This window comes from Dipodomys merriami, unplaced genomic scaffold (genome assembly GCF_024711535.1).
Source record: "Dipodomys merriami isolate MVZ:Mamm:240054 unplaced genomic scaffold, mDipMer1.0.p SCAF_36, whole genome shotgun sequence".
NCBI lineage: Eukaryota > Metazoa > Chordata > Mammalia > Rodentia > Heteromyidae > Dipodomys > Dipodomys merriami.
In genome coordinates, this window is record NW_027205159.1 from 3,895,695 (window position 1) to 3,920,698 (window position 25,004).

At 43.3% G+C, this 25,004-nt stretch overlaps 1 protein-coding gene across 5 annotated transcripts in view; it reads left to right on the plus strand.

The window, feature by feature from the left end:
* The first annotated feature begins 4,957 nt into the window (after positions 1-4,957).
* Positions 4,958-25,004, plus strand: part of Il1r2 (interleukin 1 receptor type 2) — a 50,725-nt gene continuing 30,678 nt past the window's right edge. Inside the window, exons 1-2 of one of the 5 annotated variants that reach the window (XM_069988423.1) lie at positions 4,991-5,011; positions 23,434-23,505. In XM_069988423.1, the coding sequence (XP_069844524.1) occupies positions 23,492-23,505 (14 nt within the window). In that variant the 5' untranslated portion in view covers positions 4,991-5,011; positions 23,434-23,491. Of the gene's footprint in view, positions 5,012-12,805; positions 13,005-13,122; positions 13,142-23,433; positions 23,506-25,004 lie in introns of those variants that run through there. The other 4 variants (XM_069988421.1, XM_069988422.1, XM_069988426.1 and 1 more) reach the window with 4 other exon arrangements.

Genomic DNA, 25,004 nt, shown 5'->3' on the forward strand with positions numbered 1-25,004 from the left:
TGTACTACAGAGGAGAAAATTTTGGCACAGAAAGGCTAATCCTTGTGTGCAATCACTAACTAGTAATGTTCACCATTGCATTTTGACTCCTTGGACCAGGCTTGTGCTTAAGAAGTATTTGTGAAGCTGGATTGAATAAGTGAGCCATGTATCCTGACTCAGGTTCACAAGGTCTCTGTTTTCAGGGTGACAGCAGTGGGCAGGGTGAGAGTCAGAGTTGTCTGAGCCCTGTGCTTTCTAGGCTCAGTGAGAGGCAGGTTTGTGGAGGACCCATCACCTGCCCTCCAGGGAAGGGGAAAGCCTTGCTTTTGGGTCTTATTCTATCTAGCAGGTACAGTCAATCCATTCATTCCTTGGTGGAATTCACCCCCCCCACTCCCTCCCACAAGAGTGGGATATCACTTATAAAAGTGATAAACAAGCCCATCTCCTCTCTAGAGCATGTGTGACATTCCTGATCAAACTGCTCTGTTGTTACACGCTAGGGAGTCAGGGTGGTTTCAGTCTTGGCAGAGATGCTAGGTACTTTTTCTTTATCTCTTTTAATCTTTTGGAAATGTGGATGAACAACCAGGAAAACATTACCTTAGTCCATTTTCGCCAAGTTTTAGGTTAACCGCTACCACCACCACCACCACCACCACCACCACCACCACAATGAATGTTCCTCAGGTCTGTGTGTGCTGGCAGCTGCCTTGCTCACAGCCACCTGAAGCTCTGGGAACGCCAACATGAACTCCCAGTGTGCCATTGTTTTCTAGCAAAATAACCTGGTGGTTTGCAAGGGAAATTTCTTTTTTTTTTTTTTTTTTTTTGGGTCCAGTTGTGGGGCCTGAACTCTGGGCTTGGGCACTGTCCCTCAGCTCTTCAGCTCAAGGCTAGCACTCTACCACTTGAGCCATAGTGCCACTTCTGGCTTTTTTTTTTGCTTATGTGGTGCTGAGGAATCGAACCCAGGGCCTCATGCATGCAAGGCAAGCACTCTACCACTGAGCCACCTTCCCAGCCCCTGCAAGGGAAATTTCTTGTGTGACCCTTCTGTAGGCCTGAAGTCTGAGATCAAACTGTGGGTCTGCCCATGCCCCTTCCAATGTTTTTAAGGGGGATTCCTTTCTCGGCTCTTGTGGCTCCGGGTGTCCTGACCATCCTCGGTGTCCTTTACTTGTACATTGGCCACTCTGGTCACATAGTTATCTTCTGGCTATTTATATTTATGCCATCTTCCCTCTCTATGCCTGTCCCTGTGTTCACTTTATTTTTTGTTTAAGGACACCAGTCACAGTGGATTGGGACTCACCCTCATGACTTTGTGCTAACTCAATGACCTGTGGACAGGTCCTGTTTCTATAAATAAGATCACAATTCCAGGACCTGGCAGTTGGCATGTCAACACATCTGTCTCAGGAAGATGCATTGCTTCTTCATTTGACAGGCTTAGTTTCTTTATCTGAGGCTCCTGTAAGACATTGTGGGTTGTAAACAGGGCTCTGACGTGGGCATCCCTTGAGACCAGTATCACACTCTGGACTGGCCCCATGTAGCCAACTGAACTCCTAGGATCAGGGGCCTCGTTTGGAAAGTGAGTTTTCAATAGGTTGCTGTTGTTGCTGTTGCTGTCCCCCAAGAATTTCCAGTCAGCAAACTCAAACTCCGGGGAGTAGTGATGGCCTCTTCCCTTAGCCTTGAACATGAGTGAAATCCCACCACCCTTGTTTCCTCTGCTGCAAATGGAGTATTTGCCCTGGGGTGGGTCCAAAGCCCCTTCCTACACTGTCACATATGATCTATAGATCTACAGGTCCCAAAACAAAGCACACACTGTTCGGACTAAGAGCTTCCAAGCCTAGCTTAGATAGTCAAACCCAGCTTAGAGGACAAGATAGTAAAACAACCACAGCAACCTAAAAAGCTTGGGCAGCTCCTCAGGGCTTGTTAGAGAAGACTTAGCCAGTTTCTTTTGCATTTGGGCTCTGAAGAGCCAAGAAAGAGTCTGGAGAGCGCCACAGGGTTCTAAGTTTCCTCAGGGAATGAAGAGCAGGGGCCAGATGAATCTTGGAGAGTCCAGAAGCTTCTCTCTGCCCCTCAGTCAGAGCTGACACAAAGATAGGAGTGAAAGTCTAGATTCCTCTGGGGTCAGGCCTCAGAGGGCAAGTCTAAAAAATGCTGGTGTGCCATCCTAGCATAACCCTTTTTAAGGCCTTTGTCAATGAGAGAGTGGCTAGTATGACTGTGTAGCCACTGTCTCTCCTGATGGGCAATAGTAGGATGCTTCTTTGGAGTACTGAGGTAGGGCCTCTCTCTTCCCCTGTCAGAAGCTAGAAGGGAAGACATGAACCCATGCCTTCAGGTAAAAGACCATTGACTGCCAGCTGTGGACTGAATATTTACACCCTGCTTCCCACCCAAATCCATACTCAGAAATCCTAATCCCTAAAGCAATAGTTTTAAGAAGTAAGGTCTTGGGAGGTGGTTACATCAGGGGAGTAGAACCCCAATGAATGGGATCTGTGCCCTAATGAAAGAAACTCTGTATAATGCTCTAGTTGGAGAGGAGGGATAGGTTCAGGTATTCTGCTGTACCATAGGATTTCATATATATGTTTCTGTATGTGTATGTGTGTAGTATATATATATATATATATATATATATATATATATATATATATTCATCAATAAGGTATTAAATATATTCACCATAAGATACAAGTTTAATTGCCCTAATCTGACCATTGTATAATATATACATGAATTAAGCGTTATATTATATCCTACAAATATATACAATTATTATGTACTAATCAATAATATTAATAATTAATTTTTTGATGGCACTGGTGTTTGATCTCAGAACCACTCATTCGCTAGGCTGGATCTCTACTACTTAAGCAACACTACTGTTTTTTTTTTTGCCAGTTACTTTAGAGAGAGTCTTTCTGCCTTGTCATTTAGGCTGACTTCAAATTTGATCCTCTGGATCTCAGCCTCCTGAGTAGCTAGAATTACAGGCATCAACCAGTAACATCTGGCCAGAATGTTAATTTTTTTTTTAAGTATATGAAGTCTTTCAAGTACATTCTGGCAGTGGAGCCAGTGTTCTAACAGACATACCTGGAACAAATAGTTATGATTTGTTATCAACACAGGATCACTGTTTTTCTTAAAATGAGATATGCACCCTCTTTCTTTCTTTCTTTCTTTTCTTTCTCTCTCTCTCTCTCCCTCCCTCCCTCTCTCTCTCTCTCTTTCTTTCTTTCTTTCTTTCTTTCTTTCTTTCTTTCTTTCTTTCTTTCTTTCTTTCTTTCTCTCTCTCTCCTTCCTTCCCTCCCTCCCTCCCTCCTTTCCTTCTCTCCCTTCCTTCCTTCCCTCCCTTCCTTCCTTCCTTCCTTCCTTCCTTCCTTCCTTCCTTCCTTCCTTCCTTTCTTTCTTTCTTTCTTTCTTTCTTTCTTTCTTTCTTTCTTTCTTCCTTTCTTTCTTTTTTCTTTCTTTCTTTTGAACCCTTTTTCATATAGATGGAGTCAGAACAAATAGCACCTATTCCAAAAATACCAGCATTATCAGTGTCCTTATTTTTACTTCATTCCTATGGTTGGATCAAGGATCAGAAAACCCAGGGACACAAAGGAGAACCAGATCATACCAACTACTCAGATCAAATCCAGTGAGAAGTGACATTTGAATGGCTCTATCTCCTGGAGGGGAATTGTCCAGAACAGGGGACCTGCTTGAATCCATCTCACAGGTTATAATGATGTTTATTTGTTGCCATCGTTACTATTGCCTTTTTCTTCCACTGGATTGTGAACTGGAGAGCCTAGTACAGCATTGAGCTAATAGGAAGTGCTAAGAGAACAGAGAATCTTAGTAAAAACAAACGAATAAATGAATGAGTGAATGAATGAATAATAAGGATGTTAATCTACACCCTGGTCTCCTGTGAGCTTCCGTGGAGGGAATGACAATTGAGGCTCCTGTGAACCCTTTTGTATGAATTGTGACTCATCTTTGGAATTTCTTTTCTTTTTTCCTTTTTCTTTTTTAGCACTCTCTTGCTCCCCCCACCTTCTGTGAAAGCCAAAGACACAGAAAATGGAGGAAGTTAGTAGTTCAATTTCTCAGTCCTGCGAGGCAGCATTTTTGACCCACCTGGGGGAACTTTGGCAACAATGACTCATCCAGCCACCCCACCCTATCCTGTACTCCTCATTGGTGTTTAGATGGAGAAGTTGGGAAAAGCTTCCTGGTAGAGACTGAATTTGGTTTCTTAGTCTGTTTTATGCTACCACAGCAAAATATCTGAAACTTGGTATTTTGGTAAAGAATAGAAATTTATTTTTGACTCATGGTTCTGGAGGCAGGAAAATCCAAGAGAAGAGGCTGGTCCTGGGATCTGGTGAGGGCCCTGTGCTGCACTGGACCATGCTGAGGGTATCCTGTGGGGAGACAGGTATGTGTGCCCTCTCAAATCTCACTTACTCTTCTTAGAATGCCACTAATGCCATGATGGGGCTCCACTCTGACCGACTCCTTTAATCCTAATTGCTTCATAAATGCCCCACCTCTAAATACCATTCACACAGAAAGGTGGGGATTAAGTTTCCAACCTGTGAGCTCTCAGGATGCACATGTACAAATCATAACAAATGCCTCACAGATGTTCTAAAGAGCATCAGAAGATGGGAAAACAGAGTAGTCAAATGGAGGACTGAAGTCTACCTGTGCATACCAGTGGCTTTAGAGATAACACAATGTAGTCTAGGCAGTGAAAGAACTTGGGGACTAGAGCAAGGAATGCTGTCACCTGGGGAGGGGCCTGAGCAGGGCAAAAGGGGGATCTGGGATGTGTGCCCAGCTAATCCCTGCTTCTTTCTGAACTATGACTCTTGTGGCTTCTCTGTTGACTATCTTTGTTGACTTTCTCTGTTGACTTCTTTGTTGACTTTCAGGGTTAGGCTGGAAGCAGATGGAGAAGGGAAAAGAGAAGCTACTCCCAAGGAAGGTTCTTCTGGACATAGTAAGCAAAGCAGGGTATGAGGCCTGTGATTGGCAGTGGGAAACATTTCAGCAGTCTCTGGGGTTGTGGGGGGGGCGGTGCCCAGTAGTCTGGTACTTGGTCCTGGGGTAATTTGGGGAGGTGGATGGCGAGTATGGGAGCCTCAGAGTACAGGTTGTTGGGATGCAGGTTTTGTGTTGGTGCTTTGGGAAGTGAACAGTCTATGAGCAATCTGTTTGCTCTGTCTCTAGTAACTGGCTAATGGGGTAGTGAGGGCAGTCTTCTAGGGTCTGCAAGGTCTCACAGAACAGAATACTGAAAATAAAAGACGTGATCGATTTAGGCTAGCATACAGAGATGTTGAACTGTGGGGTCTGAGCAGCGTGGACATGGAAATGCTGTACCCTATGGGCCCATTTTGAAGTCTGTCTTCAGAACTGTCTGGTCTGCCCTTTGCTGGGCTCTGGGTCTTCACGGATGGGTGCAACACCAAAGTTTTTGATTTTTAATTACTTTTCTCAGCACAAAGGAGATTGGAATCTAGCCTAAGCTCCTGCAGCTATCTTTTTTTCTCTAAACTTGGCTGATCTTTCTGGATTTTGTCAGAGAAGGGGAGCTGACCACCTCCTCCTTTTTCTCTCTGAGGTATCTCTTTGTCATGATGTGTGTGGACTGGCTGCAGGTTTTTGGTTTTGATTTTGTGCTGAGATTGGGGCTTGAAGTCAGTGGCTTGAAGTCATTAGCTTTTCGCTCAATGCTGAAACTCTACCACTTGAGCTACAGCTTTATTTAGTTCAACTTCTTCATTTTTTTTTTTTTTTGGTACTTCATTGGAGATAAGAGTCTCATGGACTTTTCTACCCAGGCTGGCTGGGAACCTTGATCCTCACGTTCCAGCCTCCTGAGTAGCTAGGATTACAGATGTGAGCTGCTGGCTCTAGTTTGAGTTGTATATGTGGGCTGGCTTCTGCAGCATGCCTCCTTGGGCAAACACAGCAGCCTGGGCAGTGTGGGGTGAAATGGGCCCTGTGAAAGATGGTACACTAGGCTGTGACAGGATGCCAGAGGAGCCTGGATTCCATTTGTGGCCAATTTCGTTCTAGCTGCCAAAGTTTGCTGAGTCCATGTACCAAACATGCTTGTGATGGCCTGCCCTGGTGAATATTTTGAAGATGATGAATCCAAGTCAGGGCCCTCAAGGAAGTCTGCACGTGGGACATTTGGACTTGCATGTTAGGGCACACAGGTGGAATATCTAGGTATTTGTTATTTTATATAATGCCAGGTTGGTTGAGAACATACCAGGTATTCCTGGGCCCAAAGGTGACACATCTTCATCATCTTTCCAGAACTTGGCCAGAAAGGCAAAGTTGTCCAAGTCATAAGAGACAGGATTCTGACTTTGAGATTCATGTCTAAATGAGTTATGCATATGAGATTTGCTGTGTCCAAAGCATTTACTTTCTAAATTTAAACTTTTAAAGCAAGGTCTGGTCAGGTGTGAGGGTGCATGTCTGTCATCCCAGCAGTAAAGAGGCAAAGGCCAGAGGATTATCAGAGCAAGGCTTAGTCTACATGGCTTTAACCCAAACAAAACAAATAAAACCCAAGCAGACAAAAACAATAGAAACAATAAAAAAAAGGAGGCCCAATGCCCATATTCCTGTTTGTTATGAATCTTAAATTTTGGTGTTTTTTTTGGGGGGGGGCTAATACTGGCACTTAAACTGGGGGTCTGATGCTATTGCTTAACTTTTTGCTCAAGGGTAGAACTCTGCCACTTGAGCCATACCTTCATTTCTGGCTTTTTGCTGGTTAGTTGAAGAGTCATTGTGATTTTCCTGTTTGGGCTGACTTCAAACTGTAATCCTCAGGTCTCAGCTTCCTGAGTAGCTAGGATTATAGTTGTGAGCCACTGGCACCCAGTCTTTAATTTTTATTTAATTGAGAGCTTCAGAATTGCAGTGGATAGAGTCTTTTTTCTTACCTGGTAGAGATCCTGACAGGTGTGTGTGTGTGGACTGTTCAGTAGTTGGGTCAGGAGGGTGGATATGACTCTGAGGGAGCTAGAATGAAGAGTTCTAATCTAGGAAAAAGGAACCAAGCTCACATCGCAGGTACGCATGTTTGCATGTGTGTGAACACACATGATACATCCTCCACAAAGGTTTGCTAGGATAGAGACCTCCTTGAAAAATTTCTTGTACCAACTTCATTATGAGTCTGAAATTACTTCAAATAATCCATAATCATTTCTTCTAATGGAAGCCAAAAGGAGCCAATGGGGATTGATTGGCATATTGGCAGGTTGGTGGGTGGTGGGGCGGCTGAGAAGAGGGAAGGGCAATGGAAGATGGACTGTGGGAGGGGGGAGGAGATGGCATAGGGTCGATAGCTGAAGGTTGGTTCTGGTATTAGCTACTGATTGGTTCTCGTGGTTGCTGTCTGATGGACTTGGCATTATCTCTTCCTGCTGATCGGGCTAGGAGTTAATGTAGCATCAGATCTGCTAACAAGGAGTCCTGTAGGTGGCAGGCTTCACAGAAGTTATGGCTCCCAGATTGGACCTTGCTTTAACATGAGAAGAATCAGACCAAATATCAGGTATTGTGGTGGCGTATCTCCACGTTTCACAGTTCTAGATGTCTGACAATTGCCCAAAGGACCTACTTGATTAAGTGTGGGAGAGTATCAGAGGCTGCGGATGCAGGGAGACCATGCACTCATCATGGGGTGGCGGGGTGGGAAGGGGATGTGGGGAACACACTTGGGCTGGTTCTCACCAGCCCGTGGAAGAGCAGTTGCAGAGTCACTGTGTTGCTCATTCATGCTGGATGAATATCCACTTTCCATCATGAGCAGATCTTCCCCTTTCTGGTTCTAGAGAGAGGAAGATTTTCACTTCCCCCTCCAGGTCAAAGAGTGTGGGTCCACTTCAGTGAATGGTGTTGTCAATGCCCTCTGAGGTCAGCTTATAGGAGTTTCCTACTAGAAAGGTCCAGCAGCTGAGGGGCCAGGCCCAGAAACAGAGGTTTCCGTTCCACGTGTTAGTTACTAAATCAAAATAGAGTCTCTTTTGCCAAACCATAACAACAAAAATATTAGCCACTAAAGCAGGGAGGTGAAGAAGGAGGGGATCTCATGCATGTACGCATGTCTGGTATGAGAACTATCACAAAGACCCTTCCAGAACGAGAGCTTTGCACAACAGACACACACACACACACACACACACACACACACACACACACACACACACACACTTCTGAAAGACAACTGCCACTTCCTGTTTGATCTCTGACCAAAGCCTCCTGGTGACTGGTCCTTGGAGCCAAGGATTATTTGAGAACAACTATATAATCCTTCTAATTTTTTCCTGTGTAACAACTTCTCCTGGCCAAACTTTGTCAAATAGATACATCATTTATTATGGCTTTGTGAGGTCTATTCACAAATAATTCACTAGCTTCTGACATGTGCAAAGGAGACAGTGGAACTCAGGTCACAGAAGATGGAGTCCACCCGAAGACTCCAGGGTGCTATAGAAACAAGGAAGGTTTGGTTAAGCATGTAGAAGAATACACAAGGGTATGGATTGCTGGGTTTTTGCCTTGGTGTCTGGGAGGGATACTAAGCATTGAAATAGGACAGGTTTCTAGATGCCCTGTCATCAGTGCTCGGAATCTTGTGGAGGGAGAGAAGGTGGCATTCATTAGTGTTACAACCTTTTCTAATATCTGTCCTGGAAACACAAGGTAGAGAGAAGGAAACAAATGAAAAGAAGAAATCTTTGCACTTATGGCAAGGAGAAGAATGGAACCAAAAGATGTTTACATCCTAATCCCTACAAGCTGGGAACTCACTACCCAGTATGGCCTAAGGGACTTGGCAGATGAGACTAAGCTAGTGATTTCTAGTAGAGGAGATTATCCTGGATTGTCTGAGAGGACCCTAAACATAATCCCTAGGGTCCTTGTAAAAGAAAGGCAAGAAGGTCTGAGGAGGAAGAAGGGGATGCCACAGGCAGGAATAAGAAAACCTCCAGGACTCTCCCCTTGGAGGAACCCAGCATTGCCCGCAACCTGATTTCAGTCCTCTGAGACTCTGCTTAGACTGCCAATGCCCATGACTGAGAGACATACACACAATAACAGGAAGCCAGACCAGAGCCGTTGCTTCCTCCTTCTCTTTCAACAGGTGAAGAGTCTGGAGCCCACTGCACTCACTGTTGTTACTTTCAGTTTGTTAATTTCTAAGTTACTGTCTATAGGGAATGGCTTTTCTCATGTCTCTGGATAAGATCTAGAGGGTTTTTTAAATTTTGTTTTATTTTGGTGTGTGTGTGTGTGTGTGTGTGTGTGTGTGTGTGTGTGTGTGTGTGTGTGTGTGTGTGTGTGTGATATTGCACAATTGACCAGTGTACTCCCTAGAATTCTCAATTCTATGAGAACTTATTGTACAATTTATCCTAGGGGGTCTATGGCTAGTTTTGTATGAAAATGATGGAATTCTGATCTGATAAGCATAAGTGAATTGTGAGGATAATGTCAGAGTATTTGGATGTGAAGCTGTTCCCTAACATGATGTAGTGGCTGACATACTCTTCTTTCTCATCTTCCTCCTCCTCCCTGTGGCCTATACATTGCAAGAAAACAGAAGGTGAGGGGGGGGGTCACAGAATTTTCAGAGGATGCTACTAATCTCCAAGCAAGACTTTGGGAAGGCTCCCTTTGGTCTAAAAATGAAGAATCATTGTGTCAGTTCTTGCAAGGGTATCCTGGGTGACGTTTACCTCAAACCTCAGAGGATTTCAAGATGCTGTAGTACGTGCACTTCCTATCAGCTGGTGGAGAAGCTGAGCTGCACGTGTTGCTGATGGTGGTATCATGAGTAGAGGATGAAGGGATACAAGGAAAGCAGTCATTGTCCCGTGGGTGCTATAGCAGCCTTGGGATTTAATCTTGGGAGACTGTTTTGAATGTTAACTCTTCCTCCTCCTTCTCTTCCTCCTCCTCCTCCTCCTCCCCTTCCTGCTCCTCCTCTTCCTCTTCTTCCTTTCTTTTTTGTGTCTATACTGGGGCTTTAACTCAGGACCTGGATATTGTCCCCTAGTTTCTGTTGCTTGAAGCTACCACTTGAGCCACACCTACATTTCCATTTTTTTCCTTTTTTTTTTTTTGAATAGTTTATTAGAGATGAAAATTTCATGGATTTTCTACCTGGGCTGTTTTTGTGAACTATGGTCTCAAGATCTTAGCCTCCTGAGATATGATTATAGGCACAAGCCTCCAGCACCAAGCTGTGGGTCTTGAACACTGGGCCTGAGCTCTTCAGCTCAAAGTTAGCACTCTACCACTTGAGCCACAGCACCACTTCCAGTTTTCTAGTTGTTAATTGGAGATAAGAGTATCATGGATGTTCCTTCCTGGCCTGGCTTTGAACCATAATCCTTAGATCTCAGCTGTCTGAGTAGATAGAATTGTAGGCGTGAGCCACCAGTGCCTGGCCCGGTGAGTGTTAATCCTTGAAAGGACTATTTTGCAATCCCTATAGCTATATTATCAACTTTTTCCAAGGGCAAAAAGGTTATGTATTTCTCTTTATAAAGTTCACAAGAACAACAGTATACTTCAGCATGGTCAAAGGCAGGTTATGTGATACTGCCTTTCCATCATGGCTCTCAACAGTTGTATGATGACTGTGTTATTTAGTAAATAGACTCTTCAAGGCAGGCAGGCCAATTGAGAGTGACGGGTTTGGTTCATTTAAAAGGAGACTCAGTTATTGCATGTTCACTTATTCTGTGAGGATGATGGTGTCTAGGGAAATTCCTAGTAGTATAAATTCTCACCACTGGATTGACCTCAAATTTACAGCACTCTCTTCCAACTTACCATGCCAAAATTATGGAACAAAACCAGATAATACCTCCATCCCCTTATAGGTCTTTGGGAAGAGAATAGACATGAGTATAATGAACCTTGCCCAACAAGCTCCACTTTGGAGAAGTCCTAAATTCTGTAAGTTCACCACCCATCATGGAGCTAAGTATACCTTTAAATGGGCTCTGCTCACTCACTTGTGGCCCCTCAATGCTGAAACTCAGTTTTCTTTTAAAACTAGAGCATGGGTCAGATGTTGGTGGTTCACAACTATAATCCTAGCTACTCAGGAGGCTAAAATATGAACAATCCAGGCAGCAAAGTCTGTGAGACTCTTATCTCCAATGAACCAAGAAAAAGCTAGAAGTGAGGGTGTGGTTCAAGTGGTAACACTCTAGCCTTGACCAGAAAAAGCTAAGGGAGAGCACCCTGACTCTGAGTTCAAGCCTCAGTACAGGCACAAAACATACACAGACACAGACAGACAGATACACATGCACATAAAGCCTAAACAAATAACAAGCAAGCAAACAAATAAAACCCCCAAACAAACAAAACAAAACAAAACAAAAAAACAGTTGGAGGATGGATTGATTTTCTCTAAATTTCCATCTAATATTTATTCAATCTGAATTTTGACTACTAAAATATAGTAGCGAAAGGGTAGAGCTGATGGCCCTTTGAGATTTTTGTTCCGGGTGTGGATTTCCTAAGCTTTCTCTAGAAAGTTTTCTGGATCTACTGATTGACCTGTAAGAATAGAAAGATCTGGGGCTGGGAATGTTGTTTAGTGGTAGAGTGCTTGACTAGCATACATGAAGTCCTGGGTTCAGTTCCTCAGTACAACATACAGAAAATCCGGAAGTGGTGCTGTGGCTCAAGTGGTAGAGTGCTAACCTTGAGCAATAGAAGCTCAGGGACAGTGCCCAGACCTTGAGTTCAAGCTCTAGGACTAGCAAAAGAGAAAAAGAATAGAAAGATCTGCATAAACCAGAAAGTGTCATCAAAGTTAATAACATGGATTTTAAATTACACTTTGAAAAATGTTCTTTTTTACCCACCAATTGAGGCTCTTCAAGTCACATCTGCTTAAACTATGTGACACTGCCCTACGTATAAACAGGGGACTCTGGGGACTCTGAACACCGGAAGGTCTCAGCCCTTGAGTTTAGGCCATCCCACTTGGCTTCCTGTTGATAGCAAGAGGGCTCTGAGCCATCATGTTTGATTTGAAGTCTTGTATTGGGTGATGAGTAAAGATTTAAGTTCCTGAGTGGGATTGATTGGTCTTGAAGGACAGGACTGAAGTTGGCCCTGTGCTTGGTGTGAGCTTCCAGGGGTGGTGGGGGTCCCTGAGAGCACACTTGCAGGGCAGCTGCAGGGCAGAATCATCCTGCTGCGGCCCTGTTGTCTCTCTGATTTCAGGAAGGTTCCTTGTGTGGGAGATAAGCAACAACAGCACCTTTGGGCCTGTGAGAGGTGGTTGTTAGACATTGGTTTTATGCACATGTATGATTTAGTGCCAGGTTTCTACTGTCAGAACAGCAGCTACATAAACAAATTCCACAAGCTGGGAGAAATCACTAGGAAATTGACCCCTTCCATCACCTAACAATGAAATATCATCTAAGAGGAAGGAAAAGCTCCTAAAAACAAACCCATAAAGCTTTTCCTTTCTGAGCTCTCAGACCTCAGACTAGGAGGTAGGCCTGGGGACCATCTGTCACAGTCATTAAAGACCCTGTGTTCTCTTTAATGGAGTCTTGGTTAGGTTGCTAACCAGCATCCAACCAATCAACATCACTGTCAAACCACCTCTCAGCTGGAAATGTGTAATTTCCAGCGAGTCACAAAAAAAAATAGGGAAACTTACTCAGAGTTTCCTTGGCCACTTCCCCATCTGGTGATCACGTACATAAACACCACCAAAGGCTGGGGTGCTCCCCTATGCGGAGAAAAAGGTGTGTCCATGCCACTCTGTTGGAGTGAGTGACATAGCCTGGTTAGGAAATCCCGGCACATAAGAGGGTATATAAATCCCAGCAGGGACCAGCCTCCACTGAAGGTGAAAGTCTGGCCTGGCAGCTTTCCCTAGGCAAGAAGCAACAAGGTTCAAGAATGCAGAGCTGCAGGTAAGAGAGGGAGAAGAGAGGAAAGAGAGGAAAAGAGAGGAGGAGAGGAGAGAGAGAGAGAGAGAAAGAGAGGGGGAGAGAGAGAGAGAGGAATCAGAATATCTGACAGAACAAGGTACAAGAATGCAGAGCTGCAGGTAAGAGAGGGAGAGGGGAGAGAGAGGGAGAGAGAGGGGGGAGGGAGGGAGAGAGGGAGAGAGAGACAGAGAAAGAGTGAGTGAGAGAGAGAGAGAGAGAGAGAGAGAGAGAGAGAGAGAGAGAGAGAGAGAGAGAGAGAGAGAGAGAGAGAGAGAGAGAGAGAGAGAGGAATCAGAAGATCTTTGTCCACCACCCAGGTGACTTTCTTCATTTCTCAGGACCCCAGATGTGTCTCATCTGGGAGACCTAACTCATCAATGACCTTGTTATGATCTGACCTTAAGTATCACTGGACTTTCTGAGCTTCTCTGTCCCCCAAAGGGGCTAGATCAGAGGGCTTCAGTGACAGATGAAAATGTGCAATCCAACTTGAGGAGATGGATGGGTGTCCACCTCATTCGTCCACCTCCAAGATAGAGGTTTTCTTCCTTGGAAGGCTCTGGGGATGTTACCAATGTGAAATGTTTGTATTTTGCAAGGACCTCACCCTGTCCTAACAGCTGAGCCCCCTCAGCCCGGTTGCTCATGGTTGTCTAGGAGAGAAGCATTGTGTACAGCATTGTCCATGTATGTGTCCTTGAGCGTAAGTAGCCCAGGTTCAAAGTTCAGTGTTACTTCTTTCAGGTTGGGTGAGGTTGCACAATCTGTGAGCAACTCTTGGTGCTCACTTCCCCCATCTGCTCATCACAGCCAATGAACCCTAATAACGGAAGGTTCTTAGGGTCTTGGGTGGTGCAAAGAGGGACCTCGTCCACATTTGCTCTTATGCGTTGAAGTCCCCTCTCTTCATTTTAGAAGCTTGTACTGTGTTTGAAGCTCCAGACTCTCTCTACTCCTAGTCTCCAGGTCAGCCTCCCCACATGGTGTGATCTTGGTCAAAACTCTTCCTCTTCCAGTTTCACTTCCTCCTCAGTTTCAGTAAACTGAGGCAGGGGAGTGGACTGCCCTTCCCTTTCCCTCCCAGGACTCCCTGTCTGTGGCAGGATGATGCTGGAATCTCTTTCTCTCCATGTTCCTTTTCACCTCCCATCAAACTCACCCTTCTCCTGGCTCATTTCCCCCAGCTCTGCCTTCCCACGAAGTCTCTGGTGGACTTGCTTCCCCCCAGCTCAGAGCAGGCCCCAGCATGCAAAGCACAGAAAGAAACACCTTTCATAATTGTCATTCAAAGCCTGGTGATTTGGAGGCAAGAAGGAAGGATAGTTGAAGGCTGAGTGATGAGTGATGAGGATAATCTCTGTCCTATGTGTTGCAGTTGTCCTGGAGCCCCCTTCCTGGCCCTGCCAGCACAACTTCCTCTCAGCATCCCCACTCCCAACATTTGACAACTAAAGCCAAGTGATCCCAAATACACACAGAACCCAATCACTCCTTCTATACCCCAGGATAGAGTCAGTCTTCAGGGTCAGCTAACAGCTGAAGTAGTCCAAGTGATGCAGGTTTATGGTACCTTCTAATGTTACTGTCACCCACTGTACTTGTGGGAACACTTCAAGACAGTAAGGGTGGTCATAGGTCTTAAATTTAAGTCTGCAGCAGAATCTCCTGGCAGGTTGATTACAGTGCAGAATGAGTCTGGTGTAGTGGCATACTTGGATGTCTTGAGATCAGGAAGATCATGGCTTGAGATCAGTCTAAGCAAAAAGGATGACCTCAACACATAGCTGTGTGCAGTGGCATGTGCCTGTCATCCTAGTTATGTGGGAAGCTGGGGCCAGGAGAAGGCGAGGCTAGGCAGAAAAGTCTGTGAGATTCTGCCTCAATGGAAAGAAATTGTGTATAGTGGCATGTGCCTGATATCTTAGCTAAGGTGAGACATAAAAAAAAATAGGAGGATCAGTTCTGGCCTGAGCATGGGCAGGAAGGAAGACCACATCTCAGAACAACCAGCACACAAAAGGGCTACAGATGTAGCTCTGTGGTATGGTAGAGTACCTGCCTAGTAAGCATGAGGGGTTAAGTTCAAACCCTAGCAACTAACCTCCAACTCTCCCAAGAGAATTGACTGCTTGGCCCACACTGATATTTTCTGATTCAGTAGAAATGGGCAGGGTACAGGGACTCACATCTCTAGAAGGTTCTCAGGTTATGCTGTAGATGCCGGTGCAGGGACCACATTTTGAGAATCACTTCCTTTGGAGATGAGAGGAGATTTGGTCTATGGGGGAGTTATTGGGAGATAGGTTCTTTTGAGATTCAGTGCTTCTTGTTTTCTCTGAGAGGCTTGTCAATATGCACATGGTTCTTATTTCTTAGGTCAACAGCAGGGTCTGGGAACCTGCATTTTGCACCATCATTGTTCATGTTGCTGATCCACAGACCATACTTTGAACAGGGCTTTAGAAAATTTATGATGAGGTCTTATTTGAGAGCAAGGAACAAGGTAATATAAAGCTTTGGGTGGATGGTACATTGCTACAGCTAAGATTCATCAGAATGTTTCCTTAAATGAGTGTGACAGGCAGAATCCTAGTATGACTTCTACTGATTCATCCTGTTGTATAATCCTTTCCCCTTGAATGAAGTAGGGATGTGTGACTATTTTCATGGAGCAAAATTTCCTCTGCTTTAAGTACCACCCTTTACCTTAAAACCTTTTGTCTCTTGGCATTCAGGTTTTAAACCTAGAAAAACTGGGCCCACCTACCTGCTTCCTCTTGTAGCTTCTGTCCGTTCACGCTGACCTCTAAGGCCCTCCCCCACTTTTTTTCTACTTCTCTTTCCTACTAGGAAAGAATTTCTTCCATGTCCTACCCACTTCCTTCCCTCCTTTGTGAGCAGGACTCTGTGCTTCCCCTTTTCTGAGGCCTTTGTAGCACAACATTCTGGAAGAATGTTGCAAGAAGAGAAATACACTGAGAGGCAATGACAATATTACTACTATGCAGGTCCCATACTAGAGAAAGAGGATTTTGAACAAAATTTGAAGTGTTCTTTGTGATTCAAGGATGCCAGCTATTAATTCCTTTAGGTATTTGGCATGATAGCTTTTAGAGACCCTTTTGGAGGCAGGCCACAGAAACACAGGCAAATACTTGTGTCTGCTTTTCAAGGTGTCAGATGGTTGTAGTCTTTGGTTCTTGCATATGTCTAAATCATTATCCTGTCTCCTTTGTTTCTGAGCATCAGCTACCATTGGTCTTGGTGTGTGCTTTCTTCTATCAGCCCTCTATTTTTCTAATTTGCTACATCTAATTTCTTTTTTCCTCCCTCCCTCTCTTCCCTCCCTCCTTCCCTCTTTCCCTTCCCTTCCCTTCCCTTCCTTTCCCTTCCCTCCCTCCCTTCTTCCCTCCTTCCTTCCTTCCTTCCTTCCCTCCTTCCCTCCCTCCCTCCCTCCTTCCCTCCCTCCCTCCATCTCTCCCTCCCTTCCTTCCTTCCTTCCTTCCTTCCTTCCTTTCTTCCTTCCTTCCTTCCTTCCTTCCTTCCTTCCTTCCTTCCTTCCTTCCTTCCTTCCTTCCTTCCTTCCTTCCTTCCTTCCTTCCTCCCTTCCTTCCTTCCTTCATGTACATGGTCCACTACTGAGCTACATTCCTAGTTCCTCAAATCTATTTTTGATTCAACATTCTATTCACCTCTTGCTGCATGAAAAATTACCCTGAAATGTAGTTGTTTAAAACAATTGTTAATTTACACATCCCATCCATGAAGAGCTAGACAATTCATCTGTACTATGAGGACTAGTGTCGTGCAGACAGTGGCTCTAGTTCTCAACCAGTGAATGGAATCATCTGGAGATTCTAAGGTGGCTTCACTCTCATGGCTGTTGCCTTTGGGGGGAGTCCTGGAGACTGGTCCAGCTCAACCAGGCCCCCTTGGCAAGGTGGTCTCAGCATAGTCAGACTGTTTCCATGGTGACTGGTTTTTCCTGGAGTCAAACTTCTAAGGAAACCAGTGGCACCTGTGCGTGGTTTTCTGGGCTAGCTTTAGAGTTCACAGTATCACTTCAGTTGCATTCTATTGGTCATGTGAATTCCAGGCCCGCCCCACATTCAAGGGAGGTGAGTTGGATTCCACTTCTTGGTGGCAGACTAGGATGAAAGCATTTTAGAAGACCATGTGGAATGAGACAAGAGTTGGGACGATGGGCAGAAAATGTAATCTACTCTTCTAAAAACTAACCATACTCATACAAATAAGGGGAAAGAACAGCTGGCAAAAGGCTTCCAAGTTGCTTCTGTGAGTAAAATATACCCCCCTTTGTGTTGGGATCCTGTTGTCTCTCTTCAGTGATTTGGGTCTTTCTGTTCTTGCTTCTGCTGTCTGTGTGATATTTAGATGGGCGAGTTTTCTTGAGGATTGAAAGATTTGAGTTGTTTCCTACATTCAGATGGTACAAGGTTGAAAACAACATTTGGTTCGAAGGGTGTGCATCCACCAGTACCCAGTGCTTTAAGGGAGTATTCAGGTACTAATTAATGAACATCATCTAGCCATAGTCCAACAGAGCTGGAGCCCCATTGCCCCAAATTCCCAAGCCCTGAGTATTGGCATTTGACCTTTTCTGCCTTGGAGACCTACAGCAAATGAGTTGACCTGGTTCAGTCCTTAATTAGGTCCCTTGACTTGATGCTTTAGAAATGGAAGCTCTAACCAAGAGCACACCTGTGCTCCTACCTGGATTAGAATCATAGGTGTTTATGCCTGAGAGGACAAACTTTGTATTTTAGAGATGAAGAAACTGTGCCCTTGGATTATGTAAGTGATTCTGTGGTTGCTTAAGATCACATAGCTAGAATGTGCAATGTGAAGACAGGCTCTGAATGAGCCAGGGTTGCTAGGAACTCTAGAAGGTATGAGTAGAGGCTTTGACTGTGGGGTCTGATGAGTTGGGTTGATGTATGGAGGTGTCTTTTCCTGGTGCTTCTTGGGATAGAAGTTGGTTAAGTTCATAAGGTTCCACAGGGAGAGGGCACCTTTAGTGAGAAGAATTATTTGTTGGCAGAAAGACAAAATGAGTGTGAAGCCATAACAATAGCTCTAGGTCTTCTTTGCTAAGGTACCACCTGTGTGGCCTGAGGCTCAGTGGCCAGGAAGGGTCTTCTTTTTTTTTAATATTATTTTATTTTATTTGAGAACATACTGTACAGAGGGGCTACAATTACATGGGCAGGATAATGCATACATTTCTTACCAAGCATTGCAGCCTCCTCCTTTGTTTACCCTTCACCTCCCTTCCCAGCCTCCCCCCTCCCCCAGGAAGGGTCTTCTTAAGCCATTGCTTTTAGGACATGATTTGGTTTACTCAGGCCTCACCATGAAGTGGGGGATTTTGGTCAAATAATATGGCCAGTTGTCAGCCAGGAGCTAGTGGCTCATGCCTGTAATCCTAGCTACTCCGGAGACTGAGATCTGAGGATTCTGGTTCTAAGCCAGACTGGGCAGAAAAGTTCCCATGAGACTCTTATCTCCAATAAACCACTCAAAAAAAACCAGAAGTGGTGCTGTGGCTCAAGTGGTAGAGTGCTCACCTTGAGCACAGAGGCTCAGGGACAGTGTGCAGACCTTGAGTTCAAGCCCCGAGACTGGCAAAAAAAAATAAATAAATAAAAATGAAAAAGTTGGCAGTTGTCATTCTGACTGGGCACTACAGCCAGAGACAGTTCACCATGAAGCTTGGAGGTTGTATTCACATAATTTTGTATAAACAAAAATAATACAGGAATTCTGTTTTTTTTTTGTCTTTTTGTTTTTTGTTTTTTGGGGGGGCTTGAACTTAGGGCCTGGGTACTATTCCTGAGCTTTTTTGCTCAAGGCTAGCACTCTACCACTTAGAGCCACAGAAATCACTTCTGGTTTTCTGCTGTTTAATTGGAGATAAGAGTCTCATGGACTTTCCTGCTTGGGCTGGCTTTGAACCATGATCTTCAGATCTCAGTTTCCTGAATACCTAGGATTACCAGTGTGAGCCACTAGTACCTGGCTGGAGTTCTGTTGTTGTTTTTTTTTTAAAGAATTGATTGTATTCAAAATTCATGCATGTCTGATACAAAATTAGTACTCACAAATTAAGGCTGGGTAAAACTCTGTTTTAAGCCAGTACATTTTTCAACAAAAGCTTCAGCAACTTTGTTATAGATTTCTCTTTATTAGAAACTAGAGAGTCTTTCTTATGCTGCACCATCTTAAAATGATTGTGATTGCCTGAGAATTAATTTTTATAGAAATATGTTTTTTTTTCTCATGGGTTTCAGAAAGTGCTATATGACATGCATGAAACATGTGTGGGTGGATTTTGGGAATTGATTTTTCTATATTGGATATGACTTAAGTGATAGGTGTAAAGCCTGAGAGGTAATCGACTTCATTAACATTCAACATCTGCTCTTTAGTTTTGTTCTTTAAATGACTACTTGGCCTGATTCAGAGCTGGGACATTTGCCTAAAAACCTTCTGGGAAGGAGCAGGGATAGTAATAAAAAAAAGGCTTAATCATTGCAGTGACTTTAGTCTCAATAAATTCAAATAAACCATAGAAACATTTTTTTACTTCTTTTAAATGCTTGATGATTTTTTTCTGGGGCCATTCCCTAACTTAATTGTTCTCAATTTGCTTCAAAAAATGTATTCATGCATTTATTCTGAAGTATTTAGGAATAAAGCCAGTGATCTACAACTTTCAAGCATTTAAGGGAATATATATATGTATATATATATATATATATATATGTGTGTGTGTGTGTGTGTGTGTGTGTGTGTATGTGTATAATTCAACATATACATATATGCATGCATATACATATATAGCTGTCTGTCTATCAGTTATATACCTTAGAGGAAACAAGAAAAAAGTAAATGCAGAAGTAGGTTAAGTTGGTACATATTTGTGGTCCCAGTTTCTGGGAATCAAGGGAAGGAAGATAGATTGAGGTCTGTCTGGGAAAAAGTAGGAGTCCCTATCTGAGAAATAAACTGGAGGTAAAAGGACTGGGAATATGGTTGAAGAGGAAGAAGTCTTGCCTGGCAAGTATGAAGACTTGAGTTAAATCCCCAATACTGAAAAACAACAACAACAACAATAACAACAAATCCAGAACAAAATAAAACCAAGTAAAAAACCAGTTGGGTGCAAGTGGCTCACATCTGTAACCCTAGCTGAGGATGGTGGTTCAAAGCTAGCCTGGACAGGAAAGTCCATGAAACTCTTATCTCCAATGAACTACCAGAAAGAAAATAAAGTTGGAAGTGGAGCTCTGGCTCAAGGGGTAGAGTGCTAGTCCTGAATGAACACTGTCCAGGCTCTGAGTTTAAAACCCAGGATAGGCACGCACACACGCACAAACCCCAAACACAAATTTGCAAAATGTTAGTAAATGAATCAAGGTGAAATATATACTGGTGTTGACTATCCCATTCTATTTCTTTCTCTATTTTTTTTGGCAGTGGTAGGGTTTGAATTTAGGGTCCTGTACTTGCGAGGCCCAAAATATTCTACCACTGGAGTGAAACCTCTAGCCCCCTTTTCCCTTAGTTATATTTTATATAAAGTCACATTTTCCCCTAGCCTTCTTGGACAGCAGTACTATTTATGCTTCTCATCTTCTCATATAAGTAAGATGACAGGCACCCACTTCCATACCAAGATTTTATTGATTAGAGATGAAGTTTTGCTTTTTTTTTTCCTTCTGTTTTTGACCTGGCCTAGCCTTCAATGGCAATCCTTCCAACGTCTGCCTCCTGAATTGCTGAGATTACAAATGTGAGCCACTGGCCTGGCTGGTCACAATATTCTTTCAGCTTTTTAGTCTTTTTTGCACCTTAGGCTTTATGTGTTGTCTTTTTTGAGCCCTGGCATTAGAAGGGAGATGGCCAGTTAGTTACCTAGGCCTCAGTATGTGGTGTAGAAAGATGCTTGTAGTGCTGTCATATCTGTCTACTTGCTGTTGTGTCTTTAGCTCTTTCTACCTTAATGTATCCTCCCCCCCTCCATTAGCTCCTCACACATTTCCCTCATTTTCCTTCTTGCTTCCTTTCTTCTCTTCTTTCTTCTGTCAGGTGGACTTAGAGCCTCACCTTACCCCTGCCCCAGATTCCTCCTCCTCTTCCTCCTCCCCCTCCCTCCCTTCCTTCCTTCCTTCCTTCCTTCCTTCCTTCCTTCCTTCCTTCCTTCCTTCCTTCCTTCCTTCCTTCCTTCCTCCCTTCCTTCCTTCCTTCCTCCCTCCCTCCCTCCCTCCCTCCCTCCTTCCTTCCTCCTCCCTCCCTCCCTCCCTCCCTCCTTTCCTTCCTCCTTTCCTCCCTCCCTCCCTCCCTCCCTCCCTTCCTTCCTTCCTTCCTTCCTTCCTTCCTTCCTTCCTTCCTTCCTTCCTTCCTTCCTTCCTTCCTTCCTTCTCAGTGCTGGGATTTGCACTCAGGACCTGGGTGCTGTCTCTTAGTTTTTTTCACTCAAGGGTAGTATTCTGCCACTTGAGCTACAGCTCCACTTCTGATTTTTTCGCTGGTTAATTGGAGATAAGAGTCTCATAGACTTTTGTGCCCTGGATTTTGAACTAGGATCCTCATATCTCACTCTCTTGAGTAGCTAGGATTATAGGCATGAGCCACCAATGTTTGCTCTCTTATTTTCTTATGTCCCGCCATGCTTTTCATCTTATTCTCTTGCTTTCTTACACTGAGGGAGGTGAAACGTGGTTATTTCTTTGGGAAAAAAGAGTTTGAACTTTAAATACTTGGAATGTGCTTCATAGACATTTTTTCTGGTAATAAGGTCAAGTCAGATTTCAGGAGAAATGTTATACTGCCTGTGATTTGAAAACATTCTTAAAGAAAGTAGGGCAGGAGAATAATGTTTTGCTGCAAACCTCTGCAAACAAATCTCCCTCGCTCATTTCTGGGACTGTCAAAGATTCACTATTTCCCACGCTACAGCAATTTGGATTCCAGCCCCTTTTCTGAGGTTTCTGATGACTGCAAAATGTTACTACTATGTGCTTGTGGTGTGAAGCCACATCCTGGAGAAGTCAAGTCAAACATCTGTTATACTGAAGTCCAGGGAAAGAAACCAAGACAGCTTCCCTGGTGGGGGTAGGTTGGAGCATGGCCAGAAGGCGGCTTCCAAATTTCATTCTTCTGCAAAAGGGCCCTTGTCGAAACATCTCTTTCCTCTCTCTTGACCAGCTGTGCAATGGGGTCCAACTTCCTGACAAGCTGTGCAATCTGTACCACTTCCAACTCATCTCCATTACCTGTCTGAAGAAGAGGTGGCAGTAGAATCTCTGATGCTCTTCAGCAAAATAACTCTTTCTTGGCCAGTCATTCAGTCTGTTTTATTTTATTACTGAAAACATAGTGACACTATATGTTCAATCACAAAATAAAGTGATGAGATTAAAGAATATTTACTGCAAAAGGCACAGCCTGGCAGGATTGCAATTCAAAGTCAGCTCTGGTAAAATATTAGTGAGCATCTATCTTAACAAGTTAGCTGGGTGTGGTGGTGTATGCTTGCCATTCCAACTACAGTACAAGTGCACATAGGAGGATGGTAGTCCAGGCTGGCCTGGAGATTCTAATCCCCCCTACAAAAAAACAACAAAAGCCAAAAAGATGGGGGTATATATCTCTGAATGATGAGTATGCGGAAAGTGTAAGTAAATAAAGGAATATAAAATAAAAGGAAGGTATTGAAGGGATGAATGATACAGATCAAGATTCATTGCTTTATTAAATGGCAAAAAATTCAGTACATAACCTAAAAGTTAAGAAAAGTGAGGGAAAAGGTAAGGTAGGAGGAGTGAGTGAGAATGTTAAAAGGGGTGACATTGATCAAGAGGCACTGTCTTCATCATAAACTACTGTTTGTACAGCTACTTAAAGAAAATAAAAATATAGTGGAAAAAAATAAAAGGGTGAGTCAAATGCAGGTGGTTCATGTCTGTAATCCTAGTTATTCAGGAGGCTGAGATCTGAGGATCAAGATTCAAAGCCATCCTGGGCAGGAAAGCCAGTGAAACTCTTTTCTCCAATTTGCCACTAAAAAGCCAGAAGTGGAGGTGTGACTCCTGTGATAGCCCTAAAGCCTTGAGGGAAAAAGTCAAGTGAGAGATCAAGGTCCTGAGTTCAAGCTCCAGTACTGGTACACACACACACACACACACACACACACACACACACACACACACACACACACACACACACACACACACAGCCCGATAAAATAACATAAATAAAAGAATAATGGTAAAGGACAAAAACCTGCTAAGGGTAGCACCTGAGGAGAATTAGGATATCCATTTTAAAAGGAAAGAGTCTTTCTACTTTATACTCTTATAAACCTTTCAAATGTTATACCTTACAGATATGCAAATTAACATCATCACTGATAAGGGCAACACAGTTGTGGCAGATCTCCGGAGATGAGTGGTTCACAGTAAGTACTGGGAAAGCAAGGAAAAGACATCCATAAAATAATCTTCAATGAAAGAGATTTTTTTTGAAATAGTGGATATAAAAAAAAGTTGTATTCCTATAGGGAAATATGAAATAATCAACAGAGGTACTTTTGGAGCTTGAGTTTGTGGCATTTTCCTTTTTAACTTATACAATTATATATATACATATAATATATGTGTGTGTGTGTACTATAAATGTATATATACACATATATGTAACTATATAATGTATATACACATATCTCCATATACTGTATAATGACATTTTGTTAAATGACAGATCACATATAGACCATATAATATGACAGTGACTCTCTGTTAGCCTTTGTGTAGCAATGACCAAATAACTGATAGAAATAACTTGCGGTTTGTTTGGCCTCTCAGTTTCAGACATGTCAATCCATCATGATGGAGAGGATGTGGTAGAGCAGAGATGCTGGCATCATGGTGGCCAGGAAACAGAGAAAGGGATTATAAGAAAGTGGGGAGGGCAAGATCTAGCCTCCAAGGACACATAAAAGTAAAAATGGCAGTGACCTACCTTCTCCAATTATGCCTACTACTTTAATCACCTCCCAATAATGTAATCGGACTATAAACTCATCAAGAAATTGACATTCATTAGATGAGAGCCCTTGTGATCTAGGTATCTCTGAAAACTCAGAACTGTTCTTTATTAATTTTGCAGGGATTTCTCAATTCAATCAGTTGGCAAGTAAGATTCACCATCACAAATCCACACTTGACACCCAATCACATTTGCACCTTTCCACCTCTGGCTCTCAAAGACTCATGGGCCATCTTTTAAAAAAAATTATTATTTTTGTTGTTTTTAAAATTTTTAAGTCACAAATACCTTTTAATATTCACAATGATAATCATCAATTATCTTAATCTACATTGCTTATGAACTCTATGACCTTTAACAATAAAACTATTCTTTCACAAATCAGGTGATATATACATTTCTTTCCTTTTGTTTAGGATCCCTCTTTGTCTCTCATTCCCTCCTTCCCATCACTATTCATGGGCCATCTTGTAATGCTAAATACAACTAATCCCCTTTCATGAGTCTCCAAAGTCTTAGCAGTTCCAACTTTGTTCAAAAGTTCAAATTCACATCTCCTTTGAGACTCAAGGCAAACTCGTATGTATGAGCCCCCAGATTAGCTAACACCTAGTTTTTCTGAATTCCCTTTGCACAACTTAATTCTCCTTTCCCAACAGTAATTAGACTTGCTTAATTCAATGCCACTTTTTCTCAACACACTGAAAACTCTATGAGGGTAGGGACCACATCTGCATTGTTCTCATTATCTCCAGAGGAGTCTTTCCAATGCATTTGATAAATTGACTTTATTGTAAAAGATAAACTTGAAGCGATTTGACTTTGTCTTCTAACCTCAAACTTTTATACTAATGACACATGCATTTCCTTTTATTTCTCAAGGCTCTTCCTGTCATAAAATACACAATA